Source organism: Oncorhynchus kisutch, linkage group LG14 (assembly GCF_002021735.2).
Source record: "Oncorhynchus kisutch isolate 150728-3 linkage group LG14, Okis_V2, whole genome shotgun sequence".
NCBI classification, from domain to species: Eukaryota; Metazoa; Chordata; class Actinopteri; order Salmoniformes; family Salmonidae; genus Oncorhynchus; species Oncorhynchus kisutch.
The window spans coordinates 61,220,148-61,234,121 of NC_034187.2; the positions used below are offsets into that span (position 1 = coordinate 61,220,148).

At 42.9% G+C, this 13,974-nt stretch overlaps 1 protein-coding gene across 2 annotated transcripts in view; it reads right to left on the minus strand.

The window, feature by feature from the left end:
• Positions 1-4,891, minus strand: part of LOC109903539 (protein Jumonji) — a 97,159-nt gene extending 92,268 nt beyond the window's left edge. For both annotated transcript variants that reach the window (XR_004202876.1, XM_020500310.2), the window contains exon 1: positions 4,327-4,891. Coding sequence is in view for 1 of the 2 variants with exons in the window: in XM_020500310.2 (XP_020355899.2) it covers positions 4,327-4,371 (45 nt within the window). In the remaining variant the exon portion in view is untranslated. The remainder of the gene's footprint in view (positions 1-4,326) is intronic.
• Positions 4,892-13,974: the final 9,083 nt, after the last annotated feature.

Consider the following 13,974-nt stretch of genomic DNA (forward strand, 5'->3'; position numbering starts at 1 on the left):
GGTAGGTAGAAAGTGGATGTTTTCAGGTTTCAAAGACACAGTATTTTCAACCTAACTTCCATTTCTCCAGAGAACAGAAGTGGGGACTCCGCTCCGGTGTCTTTCTAGGCCTGCTTTGTTAGGTTAGTGGTTGGATGGCGGGACACTGCAGCACCATCAGTTTCATTAGGCTTTACAGTCAGTAGAGACTCACTAGATCTCTAAACATGACCTCATCCATTCAGCTGGTGAGGTTAAGGTCTCTTGTTCATAATGGCCTCCATTCTAGTGACAGTCCAAGTCGCCCCTGTTCTGCCCTCCGGTCAAACCTATGGAGCCTCCCTAGTACTGTCCAGCTTAGTGTCCAGTGTCCTCCCTCCTCAGAGCTTAAGCATGTTAAGGCCAAACCAAAAACATCTAAAATGTTGATTCAGCTTCTCGGGGATCCTGGACGGATGAGCTGTGGCTGCCACACACACACTTTGTGTAGACAGCTTGTGTCCTCTCAGGGCTGTCCAGCTGTCCGGCCAAACCCACAGGAGTAGGACGACATAAATCATGGAGCAAAATTAAACAGTGCATTCAGTGAGAATGTGGTGTACGTGACACACACACATATATATATAGATCCAGAATACACATGGTTTAAGTGACATTATTTATATATCCTGAACGGTCTTTCAATACAGCACAATGTCCGACACATTGTCCTCTCAGAATATTGGCACATACGATAGTGTATATTTTAGACAGGATTATAGTCCATAGGGAAACATCCTCCTCCGCACAGACAGTCATTACCCACATCAACACAGCAGGGCACATTCCTTACACTGTGTTCACCTGTCTGGTACAGTAAGGCATGATCCTGGCTGGTAGTTTACCCATAAACAGGTTGGTCTAACTAACAAAGGAGGAACTGTGACGTGTGCAGAGAATGTCCCGAGATGATAACAGCTGATAAGAGAAAGGTCACATTACACGACAGGGTAAAAGGGTCAAGGTGCGTGACGTAAAGCTGCCATAAAAATCGGGACAGAGAAGAGAGAGAGAGAGAACGGAGAATAGGAAGCGATGGGCTGGCTGCTGCTGATCACCGGCGGCCCAAATTAAAACCGGCAGTTTGGGGAGCTCCCGTAACGACGCAGTAAAGTGGAACATTGTCTGTTGGCAGACAGCAAAACACTGAGAAGAACTGAATCAAAATGCTGTGTCTACCAGCTCCCTGCCTTCCAAGACATACGGCTCTCCACGTACTGTGGTGTCAGTGGTTCTTCCGATATAAGAGAGGATATAACTAGAGCTAATACTGAGAACGCTTGACGAGAAGGTGCGAGGGAGGGTAGTGGTATAGAGTAAGTATAAAGTATCTGAAACATTCCTGTTATAACCTCCCTAACTCACAGCATCTCACTGACCCAGTTACAGTGCCAGGGCTCCTCAGAGAGGAACTAAGGATAAAAATTCATAAATGACCATCTGCATTAAAACAGAAGGTTATATTAAGCACATTCATGCTCAGGTCCACAAACCCTTGTGTGAACATGAGGCCCACATTTAAATAGTAAAGCTGAAGGACTGGGGAGGGAGAGTGAGGGGGACGGAACCGTTACAGGCCTCGTTCCCGGCCCCCGCTCTATTTTTGTTTCCTCTTTCTGTGCGCCACACACTGCAGTGGGTTTTTCAAATTCGCCCTCATCAGTTGTGCGACTGATGAAACACTGACAGCTTCTTTACATTTGTAAAGACCCCTGCAGCAGCTGTGCTTATCCCACCACACAGCCCGGCTCTATCCCACCACACAGCCCGGCTCTATCCCACCACACAGCCCGGCTCTATCCCACCACACAGCCCGGCTCTATCCCACCACACAGCCCGGCTCTATCCCACCACACAGCCGGAGAACAGCCTTGTCAGGACAAATTGGCCCTGGCTGCACATCTCCTCTCAATGCTATGTTCAGTTAAACAACACCACAAGCATAACTAACACTGCTTCCCAAGTGACCTAAACACACACCCACAAATTCACTGAATATACAAATATAGAATAGGAGAGAACGTGTTTGTGCCTCTAAATGTCTGTCAAATTGCCAGGCAAAGTGATCAGCCACCATAGAAACCAGAGTTATTTGAGAGGGGCTATTTTAACTTTTGTGTCCTATCAAAAGGAGCGGTAATTGCCTTACCTTGTTTGCTTTTATTACAGGTTTTTTCCCTGACTGATGAATTTTAATAACATGGATGGAGCACATGGGGGAGAATAACAACTCACAGTGTTCCAGGGGACATGCTTAAGCCAAGCATGGATAATTGTCTAACGCTAATTAAGGGGAGGTTAAACCAGAGGGGCCAAGAGTTGTTGAGGGGGGAGGGTGTTGCGTTCTGAGTGGGGGGCCCAAGGAGAGGGGGGCACCTCCAGGTTGTTTTGTTGTTCGCATGGTTTGTTCTGAGCAGATTTCTACCCCAGCTGCTGCACCTCAGCAGATGTGAAGGCCATGTTCTGTGCGGGCCCATTCCACACACAGCCACATGAGCATACATCTATAATTACACAAGTTATTAAGAATAAAATGTAAAAATAGACCATTTTAGACTTCAGCCGCAATTTTTCCCCCCCATGCCTTTTTCTCTGTCAAATCATCTCACCAGGCCCCAAAATAAAGTTGGAAATGTAAATGCATTGATTACTTTAATAGCATTGCCATAAGAGATGAGTATTTTGGGGAGAAAGAGTATCAAACTCATGTTTGAAAACGATATGTTTAACACTTCAAGAATTAAGTATTATTTCACCTCATAATATAAAGGTATAATGTTTCAACCACGTTATTAGAGTGGAACGCTTGGGGAAGGCAACAATCGCCAGTTATGATGGACTTTGATTATTCTCGGTGCATCGTGGGCCACAAACAAAGTAGCCTAGTCAGCAGCAGGCCCACACGTGGCCAAAATGTTTTGAGATTAGTTAAATGGTAACAAAAAGGTACATCTGAAATCAAATGTATTATTCATTGTGGTTCATAATAACTTCACATTGTTTTCACGCGAGGAAACTTCACACGAGAACACACGCTGTAATGTGAGGGTTAAACTCAGCCATGCGATGTGCTGAGTGTCTCCGTTTGAGAGTACGCCATTGTTTAGCTTACGCCTGTTTTAAACCCCAATTTAAAATACTTTAAATGTTGTAGGTTACACCGATGGTAAAAACCTTGAAATTACCAACATTGATATCGCCCCCTTCTGCCAAATTCGCCGGTATTAGGTAATCGCAGAAAGAAAATGGTCGCTTCTTGCTTCCCCTTCACATGAACCTCTGCAATGCGACTGAAACACTACCTCAACATTACACCATAAACAAGCTAGCGCTTAAATCAACTAACCGCTGACATTTCGTTTAGTTGCATCCATGGTCTCTCGTCTGCTTAAAAACTATTGACTGGAGATCACCCGAATAATAAATAAAAAACTATCAGAGAATCTAACATTCTTGCTCAGCAAGCTCAGGCTGCAATATATCCCATTCACAGAGGTCACACAGACGTGCTACGCGAAATTAAAATGATCAGACACTTTATTCCATATATATGTTAGTAAGCAAACGCAGACAAGCAACTCCTCCTGAGCGTTCCGCTACGATTGGAAATTATTGGAAATTCTACGGAAATGTTCAATTGCCTGACCCCCTTTCTGCGCTCTCCCCCTACGGAGAAAATTAAAGAGCTACAGTCCACTCGTCATGGTCGGACCGTGCTAGTCAGGTACTCTCAAGTCGCATCAACATAAATAAAGTGAATATTGTGATATCCAATAGCAAAACGAGGTGTTCATTTATAAATAACACAGTTTATATAGGGCTACTCAGCATGGGGTATAGAACCCGGAATCAGCCATGGGCGATATGGCTGTGTCTTCATGGCTCTGAAAGGGGCTATGGGAGAAAACAAAGACATTCTGAAAACAATTAACCAGCTCCTGTGGAAAATTCTGACTTAATCAATCAATCTCACACAACAAGTCGTTTGTTATATTGTACAGAGATGATTCCAGAATGCGCATTGCCCTTCCATGGATAGTTAATAATCAAATAAATCGTCTTGTCTGATGTTGAAGAAATTTAGCAAAATCGACAATTTTAAATAAAGTCTAATTGATAACACATTCTACAACTTTACCATCTAAAAAGGAAATTCGGCCCCAATAAGCCACAGCTGTGTAATGGTAACCTTCACACTCCGTGATCGAAGTTTATGCATTTTCTTCAAAACAGGCGAAATGAACGTGCAAACTTGTAAAGGTTCAATTATTTTACACATTGGACAATAATAGGCTAGTAGTTACTCACGTATTTCTTTTGGATGATATTCCTCTTAGGTCTTTCCTTGCTCATTCTGCAATCCAAAATGTTTTGCTAAAGAGAGAATGGCCACATGAATTTCTTTCTTTGACTCTCGCTTCTCCTGGAGCACACCAAACAATTTAAATCCCCGGTCTGTGAGCTCTCTGGCTTTGTAGAATCCTCGCTTTGGGTTTCCCTTGACGATCTGGATTTCGTCGTTAGATTCCAAATTAAAGGTCCACGACGAACGGAGACAAACAAAAAACAAACTCACTTCGGAATAACATATTCAAAACAATTCACAACAAATAACTTCCATTCGTTAGAAAAACCATTGACGTTCTCTCTCCCAGCTATCCTGAACGACATGGATATTCTAAGGTATTAGTCTGTACTTTGAAAAGAGTCACATCTTGTGTGAGAAGAGGATTTAAATCGAACCAAATAAATAAAATAAAAAAGATTCGATGTTCCGTTTTGGCTGGAACTATCAGGCGACGAGTGTAGACTACTCCAGCACCGCAGCTATTCTAAACGAGGCGAGTTTCTTTCTTCCCCTGGTTCAGCCTATCACATCCGTTACCATGGACAGCGGCAACTTTAAAAGGCCGTTTTTCAGGCACCGAGTAAAAATGATTTTACAAAACGCGAGATGAATAATATATCCGGGATAAAGTAGCCTATCTTGTTTGAATGAATGGGATCCCCACGTGTAGGCTAGCTGGTTCTTCGCTAATTACAAGTTACTTCGTTTCCTATTTCTCCTCAGTGGCTCGAGCGATCCTGTGAAAAGCTGACCTGGAGCCCATTCATATTTAGTGTGCAAATTAGCAACATTGTTTCAAGCCCTCAATCTATGCAATGCCAATGCTACAAAGTAATTTACCATGTTTTTTAATTTTATTTAACTAGGCAAGTCAGTTAAGAACACATTCTTATTTACAATGAAGGCCTACCCCAGCCAAACCGGGATGATGATGGACATTTGTGCGAGCTTTGGGACTCCCAATCATGGTTGTGATACAGCCTGGAATCAAACCATGGTCTGTAGTGACGCCTATAGCACTGAGATGCAGTGCCTTAGACCTCTGTCATGTTGTTTTTAGGCCACAGGCCTGCATTCACCTTCAGAACGGCATTGTAGCATTGAGGTAAAGAAAGCGGTCAAATAAACCTTCATCACAGCGACTATATTATTTTTGGGAAGTTTATCAAATGTGTATGTGAAAACTTAGGATTTCCGATTTTCCAAAATGACTTCCTAAAGTCACTTGTGCTGAGCACATGCAGCTTGCAATAGCACATAACCTACAGGGGTGCGTTCAGTTTGGTTTACACTAGCTTCAATAGCCACAAAGTCAGATTCACATCTACAAAGTCCAAATTGTAATTTTTTTTTGTTGTTGCTTTGTAGTAATGTTTTAAGGTTAGAGTTAGGCATAAGTTTAGCAGTGTGATTAAGGTTAGGTTTAAAATCACATTTAAAGAAGATAAATTGTAGAAATGGCTGGGGTTTATGACTTTGAAGCTATGGAAGCTAGTGATGACATTCAGCAGTGGTGTGAAGTAATTAAGTAAAAATACTTTAAAGTACTACTTAAGTAGTTTTGGGGGGTATCTGTACTTTACTTTATTCATATTTTTGACAACTTTTACTTCACTACATTCCTAAATAAAATAATGTACTTTTTACTCCATACTAAAACCCTGAAACCCAAAAGTAGTCAGTACATTTTGAATGCTTAGCAGGACAGTAAAATTATCCAATTCACACACTTACCAAGAGAACATTCCTGGTCATCTCTACTGCCTCTGATCTGGCAGATTCACTAAACACACATGCTTCTTTTCGTAAATTATGTCTGAGGGTTGGAGTGTGCCCCTGGCTATCCGTAAAAACAAGAAAATAGTTCCGTCTGGTTTGCTTAATATAAGGAATTTGAAATGAAGTGACTTTCACTTTTACTTGAGTAATTTTCTATTAAGGTATCTTTACTTTTACTCAAGTATGACAATGTAGTACTTTTTCCACCACTGCCATTCAGTTCGGTTCAATGTTTTCTGCATTGCGTGGCGGTTTGTACGTTCATGGACAACATGCTACTGAACAACACATTTCCCTAAAACAGTGTGCACCGTTCTTTAACAGCCTTTAAGGTACATTTCCTCCAGTTTTTGTTTGTACCTTTATTTTACTAGGCAAGTCAGTTAAGAACAAATTCTTATTTTCAATGACGGCCTAGGAACAGTGGGTTAACTGCCTTGTTCAGGGACAGAAGAACAGATTTTTACCTTGTCAACTCTGGGATTCGATCTTGCAACCTTCCGGTTACAAGTCCAAGTCCAACGGTGTAGCGAGGTGTGGCCTGATCAATATGGGTGTGACCATTAGAGATCTCAAAACTGGTGCAGCACAACACCATACACAACCGCCCTCTGGGCCACCATAGTTCACTTCTTCAACCTGTTGTTTGTACCATTTCTGTTTAAATAGACATTGAATGGATTTCTGTTGTGGCCTACTAAACTAACTCCAGATGAGATCTGGGCTACAGTAGGAGGTTACAGTAATTGTCACCACATTGCTTAGAAATGTGACACATTCACCTAGCACCATCCATATGACTCAAAATGAGCTTTTCATGTTAAAGTTGACTAGAAGATTAAGTATACTAATCATAGCCTACTGATCATGAATCTAAGCATCCTTCCTTCACTTTAAGATACTGTAGGCATCTACCACCCCCCACAACCAAGGGAAAATATAATCTCTTTCCTGAAAAACAGTCATTTAGCAGTGACCAGGGAACCAGTTAACCAAGGGTTTTTGACTTGAAGTTCAGTAAACCTTTAAGTCCAAATGGTCATATTCCAATATGTTTTCATCTCGGTGAACAAGAAGAGAAATGGTTTGAAAACCCACCTCAATCCAGGAAAAGAAGATGTCACTGTACTCCTAATTATCATATTCAGCAAATTGAGAAGATTAAAATACTGCTAGTTATTAATTAAACTGCCTTTTTCATCCTCATGCTAGGTAGCGACTGGTAAAACAGCCCATTTAGTTCCACAACATTTCTGGTAGCTACTCACCCCAATGCTAAGCATTGCATTTTTATGGAATCCAATGAGCTGCATTAACTAGCCTATCATGCTGATGGAAAAGCATGTTTTATAAAAAAAACAGCAGTATTTCAATCTTCTTGATTTGCCTATTGGGATCATTAGGAGTACGGCGACACCTTCCACCCCTGGAAAGAGCTCGCTTTTCAAACCGGCAGCCACTCGTACCTCTCGGATTCAAAGGGGTTGGTTTAAATGCAGAAGACACATTTCTGATGAATTCATTCAGTTGTGCAACTGACTATGTGTCCCCTTTCCCTTTAACGTTCGCATTTGGCATATGACTGTTTTCGACTGGAAGGAAGGTTACTGAACTTCAAGTCAAAAACAACTCTGCTGCCTTCTGTTACTCAGAACATCCCTACTGGCCCCTACACTGTCAGGGCTTAGCGTTACTTTGAAGTCGTCAGAACTGTGTGTGCGTGTGTGCGTCTTGAGGGACTGATGAGCAGGATCTTGGTTGGTTGTGATGACTGTTTTCTGACTGGTTCCTCTTGCCCCTCAGTGACCTATCAGGAGAAATGACAAACCTACATGATGATGCAGTGTGAGAAGGGAAGACTGTGTGGACCAGAGGAGGTTGGTGAGGGGAGGACGGCTCATGATAATGAATGGAATGGTTTGAATGGAATGGTATCAAACATGGAAACCAAGTGTTTGATGTGTTTGATACCATTCCATTTATTCCGTTCCAGCCATTACTATGAGCCTCCCCATTTAAATTGCCACCAGCCACCACTGGCGTGGACCTGTGTGATGTGGGTAAGTACTGTTACTGTTGCTCACAGCAGCAAAGTCAAGTCTCTAAGATCATGTAAAAACGTAAGGTGAAGTCTCTTCTGCTGTTGGATTGGCTCTTTAATGTTCTTAAAGCAACAAAAAAAAACATCAGTCTATTTCCACTGGGGATGGATCAGGTGCACTTCCTGATGATAGTGAACCGAGGTACTGAATTGAGCCCTACAGGGAACAGATGAACACCAGCGCATCAACATGTTGATTTCATTATAGTCCTGCATCAAGGATGGGATATCACTCCCCAGCATGTTTGATGTAGATTCAGCACCATGCTCGCACTGATCAAAGCAATGAACTTGTCCATGAATGAGTAAAGACTATGGATCAATATCTGGTAGATCAATAAGCCGCAGTGAAAGCTGCAGATGACATGATATTACCATGATATTATGGGTCTGATTAAATCACATCAGCATCCAGGCCCAGTTAACCACAGGGTTCACATATACTGTAAGGTAGTAACACGTGTAATACTATTCATTTATAAGCCATTATCAGATCATTTATAAGGTATGTCTTGATGATTGCCTGAATATTTATACATTTTTATGACTCATTTTTGAAATATCCATAAGATATTTATAAACTGTTACACTGAAACTTTACACCGCATAATAACGTTTGTTCATGTATGGGGATACATCCATTTTTAAATAATCAATTTACTCATCAGTGATGTGGCATCCTGATGTAGAGACATAAATAGTTCAGTTAATGTTTGGGACATGAGTTCTTTCTGTTTTTCCATTTCCTCCTGCACCCAGGGACTCTGTGGGGCTCTGTCCTGTTGAGTGACATTTAAGCCTAAATGAATCAATGAACCAGACTGTGCTGTGTGCTGTGCAAGGACTTGGAGTTAGCCCCCACACAGCGAGCAGGCTAGTGTTTCCACTACAATTGCTTATGCTCTATTCCTCCTCGACTAAAGAGGGCCTGGAAAATAGTAGAGGACCATGACCAGAGGGTTTCTTGGCTGCCTGGCCCCTATTCACTATTCCTGCTGGCCTCTATTGCAAACTCATGTTCTCCACTAATAGCTGTAGGTAAATTTGACTTGATCTAGGGGCCCATGCAGGCCATGACGCTGAGCAGACAGACATGTTTAAACCTCCTTTAACAGGCTGCTTGGTGTTAGGTCTGCTCTGAGGTGGGGAGGTGGGGTGGAGGTGGATTGAGGAGTCTGACCGTGTCCTGATGGGCCGTGGGGGTTCTGGTAGGGGGTCTGGGGGGTGTGGAGGAGGGGGCAGTCAGACCAGGGCAGGATTTGATTGGAGCTCTCACTCTCCATGGTTTTAATTGGAGAGTGAGGCTGAACAGAGCAGACGGTGCTACTCAGACTGATGTCCCGTAACAGAGTAGAGGGAAGGAATGAGAGGTGCAGTGGTGGGAAAAGACTGTTCATTTGGCATGGCTAATAATCCATTGGAAAAAAGGGAAAACAAATTCATGTTGAAAGATCTTTTTATATACAGTACCAGTCAAACGTTTGGACACACCTACTCATTCAAGGGTTTTTCTTTATTGTTACTATGTTCTACATTGTCAAAATAATAGTGAAAACATCAAAACTATAAAATAACACCGTATGGAATCATGTAGTAACCCAAAAAGTGTCACACAAATCAAAATATATTTTATATTTGAGATTCTTCAAAGTAGCCACCTTTTGCCTTCATGACAGCTTTGCACACTCTTGGCATTCTCTCAACCAATTAACAAGTGTGCCTTGTTAAAAGTTCATTTGTGGAATTTCTTTACTTCTTAATGCGTTTGAGCCAATCAGTTGTGTTGTGACAAGGTAGGGGTGGTATACAGAAGAAAGCTTTATTTGGTAAAAGATCAAGTCCATATTATGGCAAGAACTGCTCAAATAAGCAACGAGAAAGGACAGTCCATCATTACTTTAAGACATGAAGGTCAGTCAGTCGCAAAAACCATCAAGCGCTATGATGAAACTGGCTCTCATGAGTACCACCACAGGAAAGGAAGACCCAGAGTTACCTCTGCTGCAGACGACAAGTTCGTTCAAGTTACCAGTGTCAGAAATTCCAGCCCAAATAAATGCTTCACAGAGTTCAAGTAACATACACATCTAAACATCAAATGTTCAGAGGAGACAGTGTGAATCAGGTCTTCATGGTTGAATTGCTGCAAAGAAACAACTACTAAAGGACACCAATAAGAAGAAGAGACTTGCTTGGACCAAGAAACACGATCAATGGACATTAGACCGGTGGAAATTTGTCCTTTGGTCTGATGAGTCCAAATGTGAGTCCAACCGCCATATCTTTGTGAGATGCAGAGTAGGTGAACGGATGATCTCCACATGTGTGGTTCCCACCGTGAAGCATGGAGGAGGAGGTGTGATGGTGTGGGGGTGCTTTGCCGGTGACAATGTCAGTGATTTATTAAGAATTCAAGGCACAATTAACCAGCATGGCTTCCACAGCATTCTGCAGCGATACGCCATCCCATCTGGTTTGTTCTTAGTAGGACTATCAATTGTTTTTCAACAGGACAATGACCCAACACACCTCCAGGCTATGTAAGGGCTGTTTGACTAAGATGGAGAGTGCTGCATCAGATGACCTGGCCTCCACAATCACCTGACCTCAACCCATTTGAGATGGTTTGGGATGAGTTGGACCTCAGAGTGTTTAACACTTTTTTGGTTACTGGCAGCTTCATTAAATAGTACCCGCAAAACACCAGTCTCAACGTCAACAGTGAAGAGGCGACTCCGGGATGCTGGCCTTCCTCTGTCCAGTGTCTGTGTTCTTTTGCCCATCTTAATCTTTTCTTTTTATTGGCCAGTCTGAGATATGGCTTTTTCTTTTTGCAACTCTGCCTAGAAGGCCAGCATCCTGTAGTCGCCTCTTCACTGTTGACGTTGAGACTGGTGTTTCACTAATTCATTAAGCTGCCAGTTGAGGACTTGTGAGGCGTCTGTTTCTCTAACTAGACACTCTAATGTACTTGTCCTTTTGCTCAGTTGTGCACCGGGGCCTCCCACTCCTCTTTCTATTCTGGTTAGAGACAATTTGAGCTGTTCTGTTAAGGGAGTAGTACACAGTGTTGTACGAGATCTTCAGTTTCTTGGCAATTTGTTGCATGGAATAGCCTTCATTTCTCAGAACAAGAATAGACTGACGAGTTTGAGAAGAAAGTTCTTTGTTTCTGGCCATTTTGAGCCTGTGATCGAACCCACAAATGCTGAAGCTCCAGATACACAACTAGTCTAAAGAAGGCCAGTTTTATTGCTTCTTTAATCAGAACAACAGTTTTCAGCTGTGCTAACATAATTGCAAAAGGGTTTTCTAATGATCAATTAGTCTTTTAAAATGATAAACTTGGATTAGCTAACACAACGTGCCATTGGAACACAGGAGTGATGGTTGCTGATAATGGGCCTCTGTACGCCTATGTAGATATTCCATAAACAATCAGCCGTTTCCAGCTACAATAGTCATTTACAACATTAACAATGTCTACACTGTATTTCTGATCAATTTGGTGTCATTTTAATGGACAAAAAATGTGCTTTTCTTTCAAAAACAAGGACATTTCTAAGTGGCCCCCAACCTTTGAACTGTAGTTTACATTCTTGTGGTATTTTAATGTTGAATGTGGTATAAATAGCAAAGCTTCTTTTACTCTTTTTATTATAGGAAGATGATTTCCTCATTGCCCCACCACGTTACAACAGAAGAACAGCCCTGTTCTGCTCGGTGAGGGGAGGAGGTTGTAAAATAGAGGCTTGTACCATTTGGTATTTTCAAGCTGCTGCAAAATTCAAGTATTACGAGCATGTGAGGACGTTGAATATTGCACAAAAGAGTGAGAAACGATGTTTTAAATGGTGTGGCGTGCCGAGGGTCGCGCTAGTATTAAATTACCCTGTTGAAATGGAAATCCTGTACCTACCCTCATTAAAGGGAGGTTAACCTCCACTGACCCGCTCCTCTCTGCTGGGACCAGTCAGGATCCCAAACAACATTTATTTTACAGCCCTAGCCCCCCACCGAGAGACTGAGAGTCCCAGTCTACCACGCAGGATAATTGGACACCTTGAGTTCCTAAATCCCTCCTGGAATTAAATGCATGCTAGGTAATTGCATCAGGTGGACTCAAATGTAAACTTCAATGAGAAAGAGAGAAAAGCCAGATTCAACGTAAACAACAACATCAATAACAACAGAATCCAAAGAATGTGTGACTGTTCAAGCCCTGATATGTCAGTTACCCTACTGCTCTACTGGTTGGTTAAACACAACCACAAGGGTGCTGCTGCCCCACGGTTGTGTATGTTGACAATGTTGGTTGTCACAGCCTCACCCGAGAACCCACAGCCCGACCTGTTCTCACCTAGGAACACTGTCTTCATTCTGTATCTATGGGACTCTGTCGGATGTGGACGTGGCTGTGTCCAGCTGAACCCGTTGCGTGGAGACGCCCCCCATGTGATCCAGTCTGATGTGGAGACTTTGTATCTTCTGTCTGTCACTGTCTCTCGGTGATCGCTCCATTCAACGGTACACTCTGGTTGTCATTGTCTTCCTGCCGCTCAGCAGTTGGAGCCCATTCACATCTCTTCCTCACATTCTGAGGTTTGATTGAAGTGGATTAGTCTTTAGCCATGATTCAGTGATGACCAGGGGAGGCCTGCCACCCTCAGTGTAGCCACGTAAAGAGTGGCTACAAAAGGTGTTCGGCTGACTGACTGGCTGACTCAGCTGGGTCAAGCTCCACTGCAGATGGGAGGTGGGTCTGAAAGGCCTCCACAGGGACTGAATCTCCTGGGTCTCCGTGTGGCCCTGAGGGCCCTTTCATGCCCAGGACACCTGCACCATTCACAAAGACCATCCTCCCTCTGCTTTGTGATCACAGGCAGAGAGAGAGGGAAGGGAGGGAGAGAGAGAAAGCAAGCAAGGAGAGTGAGCAAGCAAGGAGAGTGAGCGAGCGAGCGAGGAGAAAGAGTGAGCGAGGAGAGAGGGAGAGGGAGGTAGGCCACTGCCACTGACCTCAGCCATGTGGAAACAAAGTAACACAAACGGACCATGGCCAGGAACAGCTGGGGAGCACAGCACAGAACGACATGACTGACTGGGTGGTCTGGGAGCAGAGAGGGAAAGATGGAATAACCGACCAGATCTCGATCGCGTCAAAGAATTTTGCTATTGCTCCTAAATGATCAACCTGGGGAACTAAGTAATTGCCATTTTACATCAGTGTTGCTCAAATACGTTCAGATTGTACCAGGATTCCGAGCATCAATGAGCCTCTACTGTATAACGTTTGACGCGAATAGAGCCTTTTCACAGACATGGTGGCGTATTCCCTGTGTTTTCTATGGAGCTGGTCCTAGCTGCTTGGTTTGCATGATGACAAGAGAAGGTGATTGTAACAGAAGGTCCTGTTGATGACCATTTTCCCTGGTTCCCCTGGGCTCTGGTCATTAAAAGGGAAATGTTAAATATTTTCAACTTCATGTTCATCCTCTCCAGCACCACCCCAGCACCATCATATGTGAAAGTTGTGCATTTCTACTATGTTTTGTGGTGAAAAGATAGAGGAAGTTAAGTGTTCCCAATGACATCATCAACCAATTATTAGGGAATGCCTACTCATAATTGGTTAAAATGACACAGATGATGTCATTAGAAACACTTATCTTCCACTATTTATTTGACTACAAAACATAGAAATGCACAATTTTCACATATGTTGATGTTG